The 21,693-nt window shown below is 38.2% G+C and overlaps 1 protein-coding gene across 1 annotated transcript in view; it reads left to right on the forward strand.

The window, feature by feature from the left end:
- The first annotated feature begins 1,193 nt into the window (after nt 1-1,193).
- cfap91 (cilia and flagella associated protein 91) overlaps nt 1,194-21,693 on the forward strand; it is a 35,556-nt gene continuing 15,056 nt past the window's right edge. Inside the window, exons 1-14 of the mRNA XM_048193072.1 lie at nt 1,194-1,348; nt 1,467-1,543; nt 3,688-3,845; nt 9,101-9,178; nt 9,329-9,385; nt 9,528-9,712; nt 10,407-10,584; nt 10,976-11,133; nt 16,768-16,950; nt 17,361-17,494; nt 17,594-17,707; nt 19,164-19,235; nt 19,320-19,466; nt 20,953-21,174. Of these exons, the coding sequence (XP_048049029.1) occupies nt 1,261-1,348; nt 1,467-1,543; nt 3,688-3,845; nt 9,101-9,178; nt 9,329-9,385; nt 9,528-9,712; nt 10,407-10,584; nt 10,976-11,133; nt 16,768-16,950; nt 17,361-17,494; nt 17,594-17,707; nt 19,164-19,235; nt 19,320-19,466; nt 20,953-21,174 (1,851 nt within the window). The 5' untranslated portion in view covers nt 1,194-1,260. The remainder of the gene's footprint in view (nt 1,349-1,466; nt 1,544-3,687; nt 3,846-9,100; nt 9,179-9,328; nt 9,386-9,527; nt 9,713-10,406; nt 10,585-10,975; nt 11,134-16,767; nt 16,951-17,360; nt 17,495-17,593; nt 17,708-19,163; nt 19,236-19,319; nt 19,467-20,952; nt 21,175-21,693) is intronic.

Below are 21,693 nucleotides of genomic sequence, written 5' to 3' on the forward strand. Positions count from 1 at the left end.
GGAAGAATATGTAAAAGTATGGTATTTGGGGTAAAAAGCGCCCCTGCTGTTGGGGCAAAAGGCACAATAATTAACATGATAATGAATAGCTGGCTAACCTTTTCTTGACATGACATGGTTAGATTCACATAGCAAATATCATCAAATTGGGTATCCATCTTTGAGATAATACCCATATTTATAATGAAACAATCATATTTTAAAATATATTAGGCTAATCATATCATAATAAAATATAATTTATTGTTACTACTGTAAATCTATATTAAATAGGCTATTATGGGATCTCCTTCAATGCTTTCAGAATCTTTACTTTTTAAAATAATTTTGTTTCAGTATTTCTGTATTTTTAAAATCTATTTTTATATTTTATATATACAAATATATATCACATAGGCCTATTTTAATGACAGTATATTTACTGAACAAAAATGAATTATTTTATTTATCAAAATAAACAGAAAATAGTACAAACTTTGCTAAAGTTATTCTTTTGAACAAGTATTAACCCAGTCATTATTAAAAACACATTATTTTAGCTAAAGTATTTGTATCAATACTGTGTGCCTTTTACCCCATGTGTGGCCCCCCTTCACCACCTCATACATTTATAAGATTTATGATTTTTTTTTTCACACAAAATATGTTGCTCCATCAATGTCCAATACAAACATATATATTTTTTTCTGCAATCATTTACTTTGAGAGTAGTGAAAAGCAAATTTTTTCTTAAGGTGTGCCTTTAGCCCCGTTGTTACCCTATATCATGAAAATGGGATATAGAAAATTTTGATAGTTTGTAATTTTTTTTTTTTTTTTTTTTTTTTTTTTAATTAATGCTGTAAAAATATTTCCAAATATTTTTATAATCAACATTAAATACTGTAAATGATCTAACAGCTTTAAATTGATATTGTTCAGTAAGGCAATGATCATGATCTTTACTGGGAACTCAAAAGGCAGCGAATACCATTTAAGTGGGATAGCCTATTCAAGTGCATGATAACAGTACAGTTGGCCTCCAATAGTTCATGTCCACATCCACGTGTCTATATAAAGCGTCCATCGAATGAATAAAAAGGAGTTCATCATTCATCAGACCGGAAAAACAACATACAATCATTTAGACATGAGCATGTCGTGGTGGGTTTGTATCGACTGCCCCCTAGCGGTGTTTAGCGGCAGTGACGTGATGTTTACGATCTCCATGGTGACCATTACCCCAATATCTTAACAAATAACGTAAACACACAAGCGGACATGAGCGTCTCTGTCACACAAGCATTTCAGAAGAAAAATGAGGGCAAAAGAGGCTTCAGACAACAGAGGACATATGATTATTTGTACGGTGAGTTACGTGTGAATTAGAATATGAATATATTTTAGAAATAATAGATAAGGCTATTATAGAGTATTGCGCCGTTTGTAATAAAAAGTTGAACTGTGGATGATGGTGCTGTTTTTAGATCCAGTATATACATTGTCAACTGATGTGGATCACGCCAGGGAAAACCTCCGAGCGCAGGCCTCACTGGATCGACTGGTAAGATGAGACAGTAGGATAAAAAAAGATATAAAAGAAATTGTATTATAGTTTAAACTTATATTAACTCCGAGCTGAACTTTAGAGCCCCTTTCTCCCCCACCCAACTCAGTGAAGTAGGCTATGACTTAGGCCTACATGAAATTTCATAATTATTTCTATTGCCTTTGAAATAAAGTGTCGAATGTACTGACAAACATTTATGGTGAAAACATACTTCAATTCTATTGAAACTTGAATAACTTGTTTTTAAATACCCTTTATATCTGTAATTATACATTTGTAATGATGAAACTGCAATTGAGTACTTTAAAGTTAAAATATATTAACTTTAATATTGAAAAACACTAGTTAAAATTATCAAGTTGTACATGTGCTTTATTGTCAACACATCAAAATAAGTGTACTTCTTTAAAGCATAACAAATGATTATTTAAAAAAAATATATTTTAAAATGTTTTTTAAAGTAAAACTTTTAAATTGACATTACAGTGCACTTATTAACTAACAATAGCATTAGTTAAAGGGTTAGTTCACCCAAAAATGAAAATAATGTCATTTATTACTCACCCTCATGCCGTTCCACACCCGTAAGACCTTCGTTAATCTTCAAATTGAGATATTTTTGTTGAAATCCGATGGCCTGCATAGGGAGCAATGCCATTTCCTCTCTCAAGATCCATTTTTTGGTGTGCCAAAAAAATAACGACTTATATAGTGATGGCCAATTTCAAAACAATGCTTCAGGAAGCTTCGAGCATAATGAATCAGTTTGGAGCGCCAAAGTCACGTGATTTCAGCAGTTTGGCGGTTTGACACACGATCCGAATCATGATTCGACACGCTGATTCATTATGCTCCGAAGCTTCCTGAAGCAGTGTTTTGAAATTGGCCATCACTAAATAAGTCTTTATTTTGTTTTTTTTGGAGCACCAAAAATATTCTCGTCGCTTTATAATATTAATATTGAACCACTGTACTCACATGAACTGATTTAAATATGTTTTTAGTACCTTTATGGATCTTGAGAGAGGAAATGTCATTGCTGGCTATGCAGGCCTCAGTGAGCCATCGGATTTCAACAAAAATATCTTAATTTGTGTTCTGAAGATTAACAAAGGTCTTACGGGTGTGGAACGGCATGAGGGTAAGTAATTAATGATAGAATTTTTAGGGTGAACTAACCCTTTAATTATCATTAGGATATATATGATAAATAGAACAGGATAAATTGTTGTATAAAAAGCAAAATGCTTTTAGGTTGGCAAAGGGGTAAAATGCTTCAAGTCTGAACTGCTTTGTTTTCTGAATTGTTTTAGGTTATTGAAATAAATGAAAAAATGGAAGATAAAGTGGTTATTTTGAGTTATTACAGGTCTCTCTTGAATACTTGACACTGATTGGTCAATCAATCGCAGCATTATGTGGTCACATATTTAAATTTAATGGCCACTAAACAGTAGGCTGAGTTTGTCCCTGGCAGCCATTTTCATATACTGTGCTAGTTTATGTCGCTTTCTTCTTACACAATTTCTCAAATTAACTAAAATCAATATTCCAGGTCCAGTTATTTACTTATTTATTATACTTTTTATTTACTTATTTACTTATCTGTCTTGTATTAAGCATTCAGGATAATGTACAGCCGGTCATTTTCACATTATGATTTCTATATAGGGAACTCTGGCCAAATTCCTCTGACTCTTCTTCTCTAAGTTCTCTTTTTCTCATGCTCTGCATAATACCATAAGGATTGTTAGCATGGATTAGGGAACACATTAAAATGTATTTGGTATTAATGGCACGCATGAATGTAAAGAGATGACAAGATGTTTTGCTAAGCTCTAATTGTAGAAACCATCAGAAACCTTGAACATTCAAGGTTTGAACAAAACATTCTGTAACTTTCAGAACTAAACATCCTTCCTAAAAAAAATAAATTCACTGAAAGTGAACTTGTTCTGTACTTCTGCTACTTCTGCTCTCTATTTCATTCTAAGGGTCAGAGAAAGAGTGGAAAATGGTCATAAAACTGACTGGTGTTGTGCAAAAAACATAACAAACATAATTGTGCTAAAAAAAAATGATATGACCTGTGACGTGTCCCTTTAAGAGTCCAAATAATTGTTTTTTTTTTCTATTAGCGGAAGGTCCCAGAGTTTAACTCCATGTTCAGTAATCTTCCACACCACCCCCGTTATACATTACGCCTTGAATCCACTGACCCTGTGCCTGCATTCATTGACCGGCGTTGGCGGGGCTACGCTGAGCAGAGGAGGCAGGCCCTGCAGCAATTGACAGGGTAAAATTCACCAGATCCCCACTCTGAACACCATTTTAAGACAATAGTACTTTGTAAATATTATAATAGATGCGTGAAACACACAAAAACATGCCCAGGACACATTTCACCTTAAAGGGTTAGTTCACCCAAAAATTCTGTAATTTATTACTCACCCTTATGTCCTTCCACACCCGTAAGATCTTCGTTCATCTTCGGAACACAAATCAAGATATTTTTGATGAAATCCAACGGCTAAAGCCTGGCTCACACTACAGGAGTTTTAGGCCGATTTATGCCTGATTTTCTCCTCCCGAGAATCAGAGAAAAAATCTTGTTGAGGACCTTGATCGGCTCCGATGTTCGGCGCAGATTATCTGGTAATGATAATATTGAATCTTGCACCTCCCGATCTGCTCTCACACAAATCGGGGCCGCCCTGATCATTTCAAACATGTTTGATATTTAGGATTTTAAATCGGGAAGATTACGTCAGTTCTTTAACAACAGCCAATGAGAGAAGAGAGCGCTTTTGAAATTGGGACTGCGAAACCAGCTGCTATATAGGTCTATTGGACAGTGGAGATGGTGGAACTGTGAGTTGAAGTGTTGCAACAACACAACTCCTTGAATAACACGTTTTCAAAAACTATGGTTTTGAACACACCAGGGTGAGTGTAGAAAGCTGCTAGCAAATGTAAACATACCTGTTTATGTCAATGACAAATATGTTTACATCCGCGTCCCAATGAAATCATGTGAGGTGCTCTTCAGGGTATGATAATCTTAATAATATCCTGTAGTGTGTGCTGCGCTACAAATTTCAAAACTTGTAGTGTGTGCATGTTTGAGAGTTGTGAGAATAAAATCTGTAAAGATTCTCCTTATGTGTGTGCTGCAACCAGATTTCATATTCGGTTAGGGTATAAAAACTCCTCTAGTGTGAGGTCGGCTTAAGAGAGGCCTGCATTGCAAGCAAGACAATTAACACTTTCAATGCCCAGAAAGCTACTAAAGACGTATTTAAAACAGTTCATGTGACTACAGTGGTTCAACCTAAAAGGAACACTCTTTTTTTTGAAAATAGGTTCATTTTCCAACTCCCCTAGAGTTAAACAGTTGAGTTTTACCATTTTCGAATCCATTCAGCGGATCTCCGGGTCTGGTGGTACCACTTTTAGCATAGCTTAGCATAGTTCATTAAATCTGATGAGACCAATAGCATCTCGCTCAAAATGACCAAAGAGTTTTGATATTTTTCCTATTTAAACTTGACTCTTCTGTAGTTACGTCGTGTACTTAGACCAACGGAAAATGAAAAGTTGCAACTTTGCTGCCATAGCATGGGTGCAGCAGGCGCAATGATATTACGCAGCTTCTCTCACAAATGTCCCCATGGCTGCAAGGCATGCTCCCTGTGCAAACGGGCTCACAGGCGGTGCGTAATATCACTGCACCTGCTGTACCTATGGTACGGCAGCAAAGTTCCTTGATTATTACGCCGGAATGAGAATATAGTTCCTAGCCATATCGGCCTAGAAAATCGCAACTTTTAATTTTCCATCGGTCTTAGTACATGATGTAACTATAGAAGAGTCAAATTTTAAATAGGAAAAATATCAAAACTCTTTGGTCATTTTTGAGCGAGATGCTGTTGGTCTCATCAGATTCAATGAGCTATGCTAAGCTATGCTAAAAGTGGTACCGCCAGACCCAAAGATCGGCTGAATGGATTTGAAAACGGTAAAACTCAACTGTTTAACTGTAGGAGAGTTGGAAAATGAGCTTATTTTCAAACAAAGTGAAGTGTTCCATGTTATGAAGTGACAAAAATACTTTTTGTGCACCAAAAAACAAATAACGACTTTATTCAACAATATATACTGATGGATGATTTCAACACTGCTTCATGAAGCTTCGAAGCTTAACGAATCATTTGTTTCGAATCAGTGGTTCGGAGCGCATATCAAACTTCCAAAGTCACACCCTCCAGTGGTGAACCATTGAAATTTTGAAACACTTATGATGTAACGAAGCCTCGTTTACTGAAATCACATGACTTTGGCAGTTTGATACACGCTCCGAACCACTGATTCAAAACAAAAGATTCGTAAAGCTTCAAAGCTTCATGAAGTAGTGTGCTGAAATCACCCATCACTAGATATTGTTGAATAAAGTCATTATTTGTTTTTTTGGCACACAAAAAGTATTCTCATTGCTTCATAACATTAAGGCGGAACCACTGTAGTCATATGAACTGTTTTAAATACGTCTTTAGTAGCTTTCTGGGCATCTGAAAGTGTTAATTGTCTGGCAATTTTATCAAAAATATTTTAATTTGTGTTCCTGAAGATGAACGAAGGTCTTACGGGTGTGAATCGACATGACGGTGAGTAATTGATGACAGAATTTTTGGGTGAAATAACCCTTTAAAATCAAAAGGAAAAAATACATTTTGTAAATATTGCATTTTTTTAACCACATTTCCCTAACAAATTTTCCACCTAATGATTTGGCTGTTTATTTATTTATTGGAGTTACAGTATTTCTTCTTTATTGTTTGTGGATTCTTTTTGGGATATTTTAAATATGTTTTCTTGCACTGCTTGCAATTTATATACACTACTCATTCAAATGCTTAGGGGCCGGTATGATTTTTTTAAATGCTTTTGAAAGGAGTTCTCTTATGCTCTGCACCAAGGCTAATAAAAAATTCAGTAAAACAGTAATATTGTGAAATATTATTATAATATAAAATATATAGGTCTATTTTAAAATGTAAAAGGTGACAGAAGCCATTACTCCAATTACTCCAACCTTTATGTCATTACTGTCTCTTTTGATAAATTTACTGCAAACTTGATGAATTAAAGTATTAAAGGGGTCCTATTATGCTTTTTTACATTTTCAACTTTCTTTAATCAGCCAAACAATCTGTCACAACCACTCTCAGTCACCAGCTCAGTCACTCTCTCAGCACTACATTTCCCAGCATCCCTCCTAATCCACACCTGCACTCTGTCAGCCATCATCACCGCACCTGCTGCATATCATCTCCTGAACACTGATTCCCTGCACCTGCACTTCCTCGTCACCACACCCTTCTTAAGCCACCGTTCCCGTCACATCCTTGTTCTGGTCTCATCTATGAGAAGTTTCACAGACCTTACCCGTTTGAATCACCTGAGATATCTACCTGTTTGACCAGGGCTGGACTGGGGCTAAAATTTGGCCCTGGACAAACCCAGCCCATGCGGCCCATGAGTTTCCCTGTGAATGTTTTTGTTCGTCAGTGGCAGCGGTGAGTGGGTATTTGCCTTTTGCAGTTTCCCATGCAAAAAAAAGCGCAGGAGGGGGAGGTCTCTCTCACTTTGGCCTGTCAATTCAGACAACAAACCAATGGGCCGCTGCCCCTGCATGATGGGCCAGTCCATGGCAAAAAAAATAAATAAAATAAAATAAATAAATAACCTTTTATCGGCCCACCGGGAAAATACCCGGTATGCCCGATTACCAGTCCAGCCCTGTGTTTGACTCACCTGAGTACCTACCTGTTGTTCCTGATTCGTCTTCAGTTTGTCATCATCTGTTCCCCATCGCCGCCTTCCTGCATCCTCTTTTCATCAGCCTGGATCTCTACCACGTCACCTGCGCAGTAACACCATGTTACAGCCAGCTGCAGTCTACTGCAATCTATCATCTGCCATATTTTCTTACCTGTTTCCTTCCCTTGTCTGTCCTCTTCTGTTTATGACAGAAGACCAGACTGCAAGAAGAAAAAGGAAAGATGATCTTGGAACTTGCAGGTCAGATTGCAGCAGTGGCTCAAAAAAGCCGCGATCTGTTTGAATACACCGCAAGATTCTGTCGTTTTGTCATCACGAGCCCCTTGAACGACAAAGTCATCAAGGCACTGTACTGGTTTGAGGTTAATTGTGTACATCCGAGAGAACGCCCAGATATCTCAGGATTGGACTGAAGAGAGGCCATCTACAGATGTCTTGAGGGCTTTGTTCCCCAATATGCAACACAGCCAGCCCCAGAGTCTCATTCCGTCATGGCCGCCATTCCAGAGTCTCGTCCCATCATGACCGCCAAGCCAGAGTCTCATCTTGTCATGGCTGCCATTCCAGAGTCTCGTCCCGTCATGACCGCCAAGCCAGAGTCTCATCTTGTCATGGCTGCCATTTTAGAGTCTCGTCCCGTCATGGCCGCCATTCCAGAGTCTTGTTCTGTCATGGCCACCGTGCCTGGGCCCTCAGCCAAAATGGCCACCGCACCTGAGCCCTCAGCCCGAACGGCTGCCAAATCTGAGCCCTCAGCCAAAATGGCCGTCACTGCGCCTATGATTCTAGTTCCTGTCCAGGATCCAGAAATGACTCCCTTCCTTTTCCAGAGACCTGGAATGACTCCAGCCCCTGACCAGAGTTCAGTGCAAGCTCCAGCCCCTGACCAGAACCCAGTGCAGGCTCCAGCCCCTGACCAGAACCCAGCGCAGGCTCCAGCCCCTGACCAGAATCTAGTGCTGGCTCCAGCCCCTGACTAGAGTCCAGTGCAGGCTCCAGCCCCTGACCAGAACCCAGTGCAGGCTCCAGCCCCTGACCAGAACCTAGTGCAGGCTCCAGCCCCTGACCAGAACCCAGCGCAGGCTCCAGCCCCTGACCAGAATCTAGTGCTGGCTTCAGCCCCTGACCAGAGTCCAGTGCAGGCTCCAGCCCCTGACCAGAGTCTAGTGATAGCTCCAATCCCTGAGTCCTCTCCAGTCCCTGAGTCCATTCCTGAGCCCGCTCCAGTCCCTGTGTTCATTCCAGTCCCAGAACACAGTGCTCGCTCCAATCCCAGAGAGCATTGCAGTGCCCCATTCGCACTAGTATTGGTGTGTGTCTGGGCCACACACAACGCGGCTCCAGCCCATGAATCCGCCTTAGAGTTCTTCTCATCCCACAAGCCCACTACAGAGTTCTCTTCAGCCCATAAGCGAGACTCTGACTCTGACCAGAGACCAGGAACTAAATAGAGTATTACTGACAGACTGGGAAGAGAGGAGCTGCAACAATGTAAAATGATTTTTGTTTTTTGAAAATGAAGCATTAAAACAAATTCTAGTAGACCCCAAAAACAAAATCAAGAGTTTTAAAAATGGCATATTAGGTCCCCTTTTAATTTAATAAATAAATAAATAAATAAAAATTCCAACTGACCCCAATTTTTGAATGGCAGTGTATGCTGTAATTGCATATGAATTAATAATCTTTATATTTTTGTATCTGTGTAAGGGTTGTGTCTGGGGATCATATAAATAGACTGAACCCTGCTGATGTGACAGGAGTGGACCGCTGGAAGTTTTTCAAACGGTAAAAAACACATATAGAAAAAAGAGTGAGAGTGACACCAGCTAAACATTTTGATTTAGCTAGAATTCTTTGAACAGTTAAATCATATAAATAAGAATAATGGTTTTCTCTTTCACTTCTCCCTTTTTTCTCCCATTGTCTTTCTCTCAGCCCTCTTATTCCTTTTGCTCAACAGATTCCTCCTGATGTTGTATTTGCTTTGTCAAAGTAAGTCATGTAGTACTTGTCACTTCAGCCTTGATCTGTTAATAGAGTTATTGTATTCAATACTGTGATATCAATTATTTGACTTTCTTTCTATCTTTCTATGAGTCTGTCTCTGAACTACTAACTCAACTTTTTCTCACAGATCTGACCTCCTTACTGCTCCTGATGGAGATGATAAACGGCCCCCCACTCCGTTCCAGCGGAGTGTGGGAGTTCAGACTGACTATCGGGAGAGTGAGACACAGACAGACCCCTACACTCCAGACCATGTGGTTCGTCCTGGGACAGCCTCCCCTGAGTTGCTCACACTGGCCACACTTACATGGGGTAAACCGCATAAATATAATATAGTCACATTTATTTGATGCATTATACTGACTCTCACTAGCTCCTATTCAGGTTGACAATGAGATGACAATTAGAGAATTTTCGGGAGCAATATCATTGGATTCACTTTCAGAATGATTTTTCCAGCTGATGAATGATAAAAACATTGACAGCCATTCAGAATTCACCCAAGTTTAAAGAGCTTGAGCATTTAAAGTCACCATGATATCAAAATGGATAATTCTTATTTTGTTTTATGTTTTTTAAGGAATTTTGCTGTTTTTATTTATGCGTGCACATCATTCTTTTTTTAGTTCATATGCCTTGTTAACCTTTAATCAAAATAACTTCTCTTTTCTAATGATGTTTTTACTGGCGCGAGGGCGGGACAACTTGTCAATCACATGAGTTCACACTAATAGCAAACCACAACCGTCCAATGATCCAAATCCAATCAATTCCTGATAAAGAAAATCATGTCCAGCCATACATTTTTACTTGTTCGAGAAACTGCATCACTTGGATATGTCACAATAGGGAAGAAAAGACTATCTCTTGTTTTATTCCAAGAAACAGAGGACAAAACTGCAGCGTGAGCTTTTAATGAACAAAACATTAGCATAATATTGTTATAGTTATCTTTATACAGAAATTAATGTTCTTGGTCTGAAAACAAACACTGGTTGTTTTTCAGGCCGTGGGCTGCCCGCAGGGCTAGCAGAAGTGGAGATGATCATGAGGGCGAGAATGAAGAGAGCATGGGAGGCAACTTTGCCCCCACTGGATGACCTCTCTCAGCTTGACAAGAGGAGAAAGATGATGGAGGAGATGGAGAGGAAGGAGTGGGCCTTTAGAGAAGAGGAGATAGAGAAGTGAGCACTACCTGAAGAAAAAGTTTGGCAAAAAACGAAAATCGTCATGTCATGATTAACTCACAATGTAAATGTGAATTTTTTGAAGAATATTCTGGGCATTCTCTTCCATATAATAACAGTGAATAGGGATGGGGTTTGTCAACTTCCAAAATGACAACAAAAGTATCTTATAAGTTTCATAAAAGCAAGCATAGTCCATACTGAATCCCTAAAAACATTTTTCAAAATATCTCCTTTTGTATTACGCAGAAGAGTACCATATTACTGTACATTTTCAGGGTAAACTTATTTCTTTAGCAACAGTGTAAAGAAACTTTCTGTACTTCCTTTGCTTCTGCAATGCACAAACATGTACGTGATGACTTTTGTTTTGCTTGTGTTTTATTAGGCTGCAGGAGGCACGACTGACCCTGCTGGTGCAGCTCTTGCGTCAGAGGGAGGAGAAGCAGGAGGAGGTCAAGATGGAGCGACTGGAAGCAAGCTTTTCCCAGCACCAGCAAGAGAAGGAGGCACGGCTTAAGAAAATACGCAAAGACTACATCATATGTGAGGACACAGTTAGATAAAACACCATCATTATGTTGCTCTTAAGAGCCGATTGTTTTGTTGCTTTCAGACCATGTGTGTTTGCTTTGAGGCCTTATACTATATATATATATATATATATATATATATATATATATATATATATATATATATATATATATATATATATATACAGCAACAGACACTTCGTCGGGTTTTGTCGGATCAAGGCAAGGCAAGGCAAGGCAATTTTATTTGTATAGCACATTTCATACACAATGGTAATTCAAAGTGCTTTACATAAAGAAGAATAATAAAAATAGAACAAAAGGAATAGAAATAACAGTAAAAACAGAGAATTTTGCTATCTGGATGAATGAGCTAGGAAGTCTTAGGGAGATTTTTTGTTGTTGTTGTTGTTGTTGTTGTCATCCGTCAGAGTGGATCTAAACAGATCTATCCATCAGAGCAGATCTGAATGGATCTTCCTCACACGACAGGACTGCTACCTGTTAAGGCACTTCAAACTGATAAACAAAGTTTCAATCTCCCCTTTTGCCAAGACACCTCAAACTGCACCACACAGCCCTAATCCCCCTTCCGGAAATATCTTATCTATGCAACGCAGTTCAAATTTCCCCTTTGGAAATTTCCCCTTTGGAAAGTATCCTGACTGTAATCCAGAGATATCTTAACCATGCACTTCAGCTCAAATTTCCCCATGGTTTGTCCCTTTATCCAAATTTACCAAATTTTAACCTAATCACCAATGCTTTCTTCCTAATTCTCCCAGCTTTCTCAACCAGACAGCAATATTTAAAATGCATTAAAAGTCAGAATAGCAAGATGATACATAAAAGATATAAAATACATTAAAAATGAAATAAAAACAGGAAAAGGAATAAAAAGAATAAAAAGATAATACGTATAAAATAAAATGCAAACAGTTCGGACATAGCACAGTGCTCAATCAGCAAATGCATAGGTAAAAAGATGTGTTTTGAGTCTGGATTTGAATGTGGCTACTGTTGGAGCACACCTGATCTCTTCTGGAAGCTGGTTCCACACTGGATCAGTGTGTTACCCCTGTCTGAGTTTGTTGGCATCTGTCGGAGCTTGTTTTCGCCAATTGGTCATGCTGAATTAGAATTACAATGTCTGAGAGAAGTGATGTGCTGTAATCTGGTGACTCTCAGTGTTGGTCTGCCGGTGCAGTGTGAATTGGCCTTTTCAGAATGAGTGTAGCATTGTGTTAATTTATACGTAGTTAACTTACAACCAGTGCATTTTTCAGTCTCAGGCATGCATTGAAAAATGCAGCACACACAATGCATCTTCCCAAATTTGTAACGAGAATCATTTATAAATCTGTTGTCAAGAAGCTTTAAAGGGATAGTTCGCCCAAAAATGAAAATTCTGTCATTATTTCACAAATAAACAGTCATTAACTCACACATCAGTTGTGGTAAATGGAAGCTTGTGCGTTCTTGCTATAGACGTACAAGAATCAGTGAGGTTCATTTTAGCGTGTTATGCAGCAGGTTTGAACATCTGCATGAACCAATGAGGTTTGTCCTCACACATTAAACAGGAATGGTTGAGCTTCTGCTTATGTTCGCTGATCAATGTTTATATGTGAATAAAAGCCTAAATTCAGTCTGTTCAGCATATAAAGTTCGCTGATCAATGTTTATATGTGAATAAAAGCCTAAATTCAGTCTGTTCAGCATATAAAGTGATCATGTCTTTTCAGAGAATTTGGACTAAACCGTGCAATTCATATGGATTAGTTTTACAATCTCATTATGAACTTTTTAAAGCATCAAAATGTTGCATAGCTGTCAACAGCGGTAGAGAAATCTCTCCAATTTCATTTAAAATAAGCAAATGATGACAACATTTTCATTTTTGGGTGAACTAACCCTTTAAGTTCCCTTTCTTTTGTTTGTGTGTGTGTGTGGGCAGTCATGTTCTCTGTGTTAGGACTAGGAGTTAAAAAAAATACAAAAAGAAGTTTATCTACTGTTTTGTGTGTTGAGAATGGCATTAAAATATTATGAGCAGTGTGTTCTGTCATGCCCTCGTTATATTGCAAGGGATGACAAGCACAACTTTTGTGTTATCTACTTGGGAGTGGAGCGTGCTCGATCAGCTCTTGAGGGAGTCAATTGCCCTCATTGTGAGAATCTCACTTTGAGGAACCTCCACTCACGTCTCTCTCTCTTCACAAGCAATGGGAGTCAGGTGTCTACACCCTGTGGTTCAGGTCCCACGTCTGCCGAGGTGGCGCGGTGTCTTAAATCATGGAGTTAGCAGATGGATCTTGTTGATGAGTTTTAAATGGGCACTGCCCTTACTCTTGCTCAATTTGCCAGAATCCGTGGACTGCTTTCTGGATCCGGAAGCTTTCGGTCACCTATGGTTCTAAGGATTTGGGTGACGACCCAGATACCTTGAATGCCACTCGAACGTCAACAGTACAGCCTCTTGCATTCAAGAAACTTTTGTAAGTGGTTAACTGTGCAGTAGACAAGTGAAAATTAGAATGGCCAGATGAGAACAAAGTGGTTAGGAGAAGTAAGCTGGATGATGCCTTACTTCTGGCTTTGAAATATACTCTGAATACATTCAGGTTCAAGATGCTAAATTTCAAAGCTATCATGTCATTCGAGGATTGGTTTGTCACGATAGATGTGATAGATATGAAGGATACCTAGTTTCATGTCGAGATTGTGCAACAACACAAGAAGCATCTCGGGTTCGCTTTCTTTGGCGAAGTGTACCAGTATCGTGAACTTCCCTTCGGTCTAGCCTTATCACCCCGAGCATTCAAGAAGTGCATAAATGCAGCTCTGTCTCCTCTGTGACTTCAGGGCGTCCGTGTTATCAGTTATATTGACGATTGGAAGTGACGAAGTCGAAGGAGCTGGTGATTCGACATCGAGATATCATTCTTGCCCATTTAAAAAGTTTGCGGTTAAGATTGAACATCAAGAAAAGAGTAAGAGGACAACCTTTTTTGGGGGTGGTATGGGATTCAACCTCCAGGCACAGTTGTCTCCTGTTCAAGTCGATTCTATTTTGACCACGCTGAAGAACTTCAGGCTAGGTCAAAAAAAAATCTGTCCAATTTTTAAAGACTTCTGGGTCTTATGGCAGCAGCTGCCAAGATCATACCCTTGGGGCTCCTGCACATGAGACTGTTTCAGTTGTGCCTAAAGAGCAGGGGGTTCCATCCATTTTGCAACCCCCCTGGGGAGAATAAGGGTTACGAGCAGAGGACTTCGTACCATTGCTGTGTGGAACAGTCCCCGGTTTCTCACCTTGGGACCCACGTTAGGGGCATGTTGTTGGCAGAAGTTGGTAACGACAGCCTCCCTCACGGGTTGGGGAGTGATCCAGGACAGTCGCCCAGCAGGAATCTAGGAAGGCCAACATCTCTTTTGGCACAAAAATGGGTTACCATGAAGGGTTACTGAAGGGTTACCATATGTTGGTATGGACAGACAACATGTTGGTAGAATCATATATAAATCACTAGGGTGGTCTGCATTCGTGCCCTCTGTTCAGGTTGGTGCAGCAGATCCTGCCCTGGGCTCAGGGCAGACGGCTCTCTCTTAGGGCATTCTACATTCCAGGCCATGTGAATGTGAGCAGACATCCTGTCGAGGCAAGGGCTGAGACCCGGGAAATGGAGATTACTCCTCACCCAGAAGTAGTGGTGCAAATTTGGCAGAGGTTTGGCAAAGGGGATGTAGATCTGTTTGCCACCAAGGAATCGACCCACTGTCCCTATGGTTCTCCCTCATACCTCCAGCTCTGTTAGGGCTGGATGCTAAGGTACAGGCATGGCTGAGGCTACGTCTAATTGCCTTTGCCCCCGATTGCTCTGCTCCCCGGAGTTCCAGCCAGGGTTTGTCAGGACAGAGTTCACCTATTGCCAGTTGCTCCGTTCTGACCAGCCCAAGTGTGGTTTTTTGACCTAATATCGCTCCTAAAAGGCTCTCTGTGGTGATTCCGACCAAAAGGGACCTTTTCTCCCAGGTTCTGGGCACAATCCCAGCCTGAGATATGGAAGCTGTGGGGTACCAGCTCATAGATTTCAGTCTCTCAACTGAGGTTGTTGAGACCATTCTAAACATTGACTAAATAACTGTTAGCAGACAAACACATTTAAAATCTTTCTCTTCAGACTAAAAATATCAATGACTAATCCTGCACTCATGGGCGTTTTCACATTTACAGAAACAAAGCAAGGAAAACTGTGCTTGCAGTCTTTACATTATGAAAAAAAAAAAGTTTTTCTCTAATACACATTGGCCACAATTATTGGAACCCCCAGACATTCTTATGAATAAAATCTGAAGTATATTCCCCATCATATTTACAATTTTTTAGCAAACCAATGTGACTAGGAACATGAAATTAACCTAGGAACATGAAATTAGCCATGACTTCCTGTTTCACAGGAGTATAAATATGAGGTAACACAAAGGCTAACTTCCCTTAATCATCCATAATCACAGTAGAAGAAATCTAAGAATTCTGATGTGCAATAAAAGATTGTTGAGCTTTACAAAATGAATCTGCCTGGAACAGGATGTATGTCTATATTGTCTTAATACTTGGCAAGGATAGTTCAAGTGTCCTTAGACTCTGCAAGGATTACAGGTGGAGAATTGCAGAAAATAGTTTAGTCTTGGGGTCAGAAAACCTCAAAAAACATATATCAAACAGCACCACTAATTGTTTGGGAGGGTTTCAAGAAAAATCCTGTGTTCTCGCACTTCAAACAGGACCGGGCTTTATGGTCAGATTTAAAAAAAACAGTTTTGGCAGCTATTATCACGAGATGGGTTTGGTGCACACAGGGGAAAAAAGTATACTGTGTGTACAATTAAATATACTGCTGGATCTTTAATGTTGTGGGACTATTTTTCTGCCAGAGGTCCTGGACATCTTGTTCAGAAACATGGCATTATGGATTTTATGCAATAAAAAATCAATACCTGCTATAAATTTTATGTGCCGTGGTTGGATCTTCCATCAGGACAATGATTCAAAACAAACATCAAAATCAACACAAAAATGCATCACTGAGTACAAAATGAAGCTTCTTCCATGGCCGTCCCAGTCCCCTGACCTGAATCTTGTATAAAACTGAACAGGAGAGTCTATCAACATTTGAAGTATCTGGAGAGATTCTGTATGGAGGAATGGTCTCTGATCTCTTGTCAGGTGTTCTCCAAACTCATCAGGCATTATAGGTGAAGACTCAGAGCTGTTATCTTGGCAAAATGAGGTTGTAAAAAGTATTGAATAAAAGGGTGCCATTAATTGTGGCCAATGTCTATTAGAGAAAAACATTTATTTTATTATGAGATTTTCCCTCCGTTTTCAATTATTTAACCTCAATGAAAGGTAGGATTTTTGTGATTTCTTTTTTTTTTTAATAAAAGGTCTAAAGGATTAACAGCGCAGATTTATTTTCACAGGCTTCTTTGTTCATATTTTCCAAGGGTGCCAATTAATTTTGACCATGACTTTGATTGTGTTTAAATCAGATTATGTTTTTAAATCAGATTATCCTCATTTATCAAATAGGCATTTAAAACAGACATAATTTTATCTATCATGTCTTCCTGTTTCTCACAGCAATGCGGAAGCTTCTTGCAAAGCGGAGGAATGTGGAGGGAAAGCTGGAGAGACGTGATATAATAAAGGATTATTCAGATTATGGGTCTCAGACATGCGCTCCTCTGTCTCGGATTGGCCAGTTCCCTGAGCGATATTCCAACCGCAGTGTGGTTAAAAGCCACTTTCTCAGCACGTACCAAGGTTTGATTCTGTTTGCAGATCAGCTAGGTTGTTTTCCTTCTGACTATTTGGGACACAGTAACGTTTCTTGTTAATGATTTTTTTTTTATCAATTTCTTCACATATGCTCTGATATTTTTAATTTCATATCAAACAATGTTTTACAACAAATTTTAAGATCTTTTTCTTTCTTTCTTTCTTTCTTAAAAATTTAATTTTTTCTTCTTCCAAATCAAATCATGTAGCTCACTGACAGATGTGCTATGACTTTTCTAAGCAATTACGTTTTTTTTTCTAAACTTACAATGTGATCCAGGGGTTGGATCTTTTCACACACAATACACTGTCAAGCACCACTGACTTAAAAAAAATATTTTATCTCATTTAAAATAAGTAGTAAAGGCCTGCAGTAACATCTCTGTCTTTCTTAGGTCTGTTAGAGCTGGAAGCAGGTTTTTCTCCATCTGTCATGGAGTCTCAAATTAAGGTGCCAAGACCTAAAGTGACTAAAGGCTTCATCACACGCTCAGCCCGCAGAGAACTAGAGCTCATGAAGACTCATCAGGTAATGAGCTGCTGGGTGCTTTTCACACTTACTCACACTGTGGGAAGATATGTGATAGATAAGTGATAGATATCACCCTGAGCTGTCTTTCCCCACTAGGCTTTGAAAGATGAAAAGGTCTGCAGGGTGGAAAAGAAGCCTCTGCGGTTCCTCGTTAAGACGGAAAAACCTGCTCCACGACCCCTGACCCCTGCGGTGGATGACCCCCCTGAGGTACGGCCCACGTTCATACTGTAGACAATTCAGGTCTTCCTTCTGACGTGCAGTTTGCAAGTCAAAACGTGTCTGAATACGGGTGGTTTGGGTAGCTTGTAGGTATAAGCACACTTATGTGATTCTCTAAACTCACTTGCATTTTCAAGGAAATAGTCAAACTTAAGTGTACCTAAATACAGTGCAATTTCATGATTTTCATAATAATGTCAAATTAAAAGTTTTTTTATGTATTTTAAGTCATTATGGCCTGGTTTCAGAGACAGGGCTTAGCCTAAACCAGGATTAGGACTTAGTTCAATTAGGATATTTAAGTATCTTTTATAAACATAGACTAGAAAAAAACATTACTTGTGTGCATCTTGAGACAAAACAATGGCTCTGACATATTTAAGGGATGTCAGTTTCAAGTTGCTTTTAGTTAAAACAGCTCAAACATGCATTTTAGTCTAGGACTAGCTTAAGCTTTGTCTGTGAAACCAGGGGAAAATGTTTGAACAATCTTTTGTTGTACTTTAAAGAAGGACACTTATTTTGATATGTTTACTAACACACTAAAGCACATACTAAAGTACTTGATTATAATTTTAACTGCAGTGTGTTATTTGATATTACATTTAAAGTTAATATATACTTTAACTTCGTTAATGTGTAGATACAAATACATCACATACGAGTTTCATAGAAATGACATTAATGCATATTTTAATTTACCAAGAATTCTTGTCAGTACATTCGGTAGTACACTTTACCATTTTTAAATATATTTAAAAGAAAATAGAAGTAATTATGAGGTAAATTTACATATAAAGATGTACTTAAGTCCTTCTTAAGTGTCAAAAAGCACTCTAAAGTTCAACTAATTGCATTTAATATAAATTTAACTATAATTCATATAATTTAATTGCACTTAACATGCAAGTTCCCCAAAACATTACATTCAGGTTACACTTAAGTAAATTCATCTTCAGTATATTGTTTCTGTAATAAGTACTCTTTAAAAATAATTTAAAAAAAAAGGTCAAAGGTCTTAAAAGAACCAAAGTGAAGCAGCTAAACTAATTTCAACATTGATAATAATAAGAAATGTTTCTTGAGCAGCAAATCAACATATTATAATGATTTCTGAAGGAACATGTGACACTGAAGACTGGAGTAATGATGCTGGAAATTCAACTTTATTCACAGGAATAAATTACATTTTAAAATATATTCAAATAAAAACAGTTATTGTAGTAATTGTAATAATATTTCACAACATTTAACTGTATTTTTGAATAAATAAATAATAAATGCAGCATTGGTGAGCATAAGAGAAACATTAAAAGCTCTTACTGGACCCAAACTTTTGAACAGTAGTGTATATGTGTGGACATTGACTCTCATTGTTTCATGTATTATGTCATTCTTTTTGTATGTCTCATTTATCATTCTGAGATATCAATTTCTATAACAGGGAGATGAGGAAAGGGAGCTGGCTATCATCTTTCTGCAGAAAGTGCTCAGAGGAAGATCCACCCAGAATCAGGTAAAGCTTAGTGGGTGGAGCATGTTTTGCTAACTGATGTCTTGTGTAGTTGTTGAATGGATAATGATGTCTGATGGTTGTCAGATGTTCGAGGGAAAAGAGAAACGATTGGAACTGATCCAAGAACTGCGTACCACCCACGCACTGCAGAAGGAGGAACAGGACAAGAAGGAGGCGGAAAAACAGGCCACACTCGCTTTGCAGAGACAGAGAGACATCCAGTCTGACAGAGTAAGCCCGGAGATATAAACGCTTCAGATATGACACGAAGCACCTGCTGTACCATGCGAACTTTGACAGATAAAACTACATACTTATCTTAGTACAATCTAAATATGTCTTTTGAGGCATTTACAACATCACCTCTGCTTTCACATATACCACTGATCTTGTCAGGCTTTCATGAGTTCTCATGGGTCATGTCGTTAAGTGTCAGATTTTCCTGTTTTGAAATGAAACAGTTTTTTGTACCATGATAACAATATTCATGTTTTGTTTTTTTTCTGTAATTTTCAGAATTCAAAATTCCTCCCCCCACCCCACTAGTAAAAATTATTAAAACTACTGCAAGCTGTTTTTAATAAAGTCACTGATCATTGCAGTCTGATCTTAACATTTTGTAAAAAAATAAATAAATAAATAAATAAAATAAAAACATTCTAATCTTGGGCCAGTTGTTCAAAAGTAATCTGATCGGATTTCGGCCATTGGATTGGATCAAATCTTGAAAATGGGTTGTTCAAAAGGAAAAAGGGATTCTAAAAATCTGATTAGATCACTGAATTTAATCCTAGTTTTAATCTGGATCAAACCTTCAGTTTGTGTTGTTCAAAACTTGTCAGTAGGATTTGGATAACTTTGATCCAAAAAACAGGATTATCCTGATCCCAACAGGGGGTAGGATTTCAAGGTGGATTCTAGGAGGAAAATGTAGTAAAACTTTAAAATTGGCCAAATAATACATTTGTATCATTTAGTGTAAATACTTTTATTTATATTTTGCACTTGACTTGTGTAACCGTTGTACTTGTAACAGTGATAAAGTAGATATAGGCTACCAATTAAGCTATTCAGTATAGTAAAGTAAAAATAATGAAATATGAAATAATCCCCCAAATAGATTTCAATAACAAACAAAAATAATATATTCCATTTTTCTGTCATTCATCACCGTATATTAATTTCAAAGAAACAATCATCAGAGATGAGCCTGTCAAAAATAATGTCTAACAATTGCATCCTTTACTATACGTCCAGTCAGTCCCTCATTCTGACAGAATGCCAGAGGTTGGTCTGGTTCTTCAACAGGCTCAGGTAAATCATAAACATCATCACAGAGAGGGACATTGCGCCTGGTAGCGATGTTGTGCAGGACAATACACGCGAGTATTGTGTTGGGGGTTCCCTGTGGTTCCACTCGCAAGCAATGTTCCCTCTAATTTTTTTTCTCGCTGAGCAAATCTTTTCTATGTTGAGCGCACATTTTTTTCCTGAATAGGAAAAAATGGGATTTCCAAATCCAGATCATTTTGATCCAGATTAAACTTTTTGAAAATTAAAAAATAATTTAAAAATATGTTTGAGCCCTTTAAATAATTGAGTGTTTGTGCTTTAAATAAAAACAATCACTGAACAAAACAATGATGCAAGAATTAACTATAACTCAGTTATTAAACTGATTAGATTCTTATTCCTTCTCCAACTGTCTTTCTCTCAGGTGTCTCAGATTGAGTCCTGTATAGCTGGCCTGTCTGGGGGAGTGATCGTGGACATGCTGGACTTTCTGTCAAAAGAGTTGGTCCGGCTGCAGGAGGAAAGGCGAATCCATGCCTTCACACTATTGGCTGAGAGAGACCGCCGTATTCGTGAGGCTGAGGAGAGTGGAAGGCGGCAGATAGAGGAAAGGAGACGCAGAGAGGAGGATGAGACATTTAAACAGGTCACTAGAACATCAGTTGACAATAAATGTGCTCTTATTTCTACCCAACAAAATCCCTTAAACATACACTACCATTCAAAATATGTTTTTTCTTTGTTTTTAGAAATTAATATTTTTAATGACACATTAAATAATCAAAAGTGTCAGTAAAAAGAAAATGTATCATTGTTGCCTCAATATTAAGCAGCACAATTGTTTTAAACATGAAAATAATAAGAAATAAAAAAATTGCATATTAGAATGATTTGTGAAGGTGACACTGAAGTCAAAAAGTTTTCAAAGCTTATAGTTTGAAGGGTTTGAAGGCAATACAGTCTATCAGAAAAACAGATAGATAGATAGATAGATAGATAGATAGATAGATAGATAGATAGATAGATAGATAGATAGATAGATAGATAGATAGACCATGTTTATAACATTTAACACTTCACTAGCATGATTTACCATGATTGATAAAATTTTTCTAGCATTATTTAACACATTGCGAGCATATTTTAGCATTTTGCTAGCATGCTT

Source organism: Megalobrama amblycephala, linkage group LG6 (assembly GCF_018812025.1).
Source record: "Megalobrama amblycephala isolate DHTTF-2021 linkage group LG6, ASM1881202v1, whole genome shotgun sequence".
Classification (NCBI taxonomy): domain Eukaryota; kingdom Metazoa; phylum Chordata; class Actinopteri; order Cypriniformes; family Xenocyprididae; genus Megalobrama; species Megalobrama amblycephala.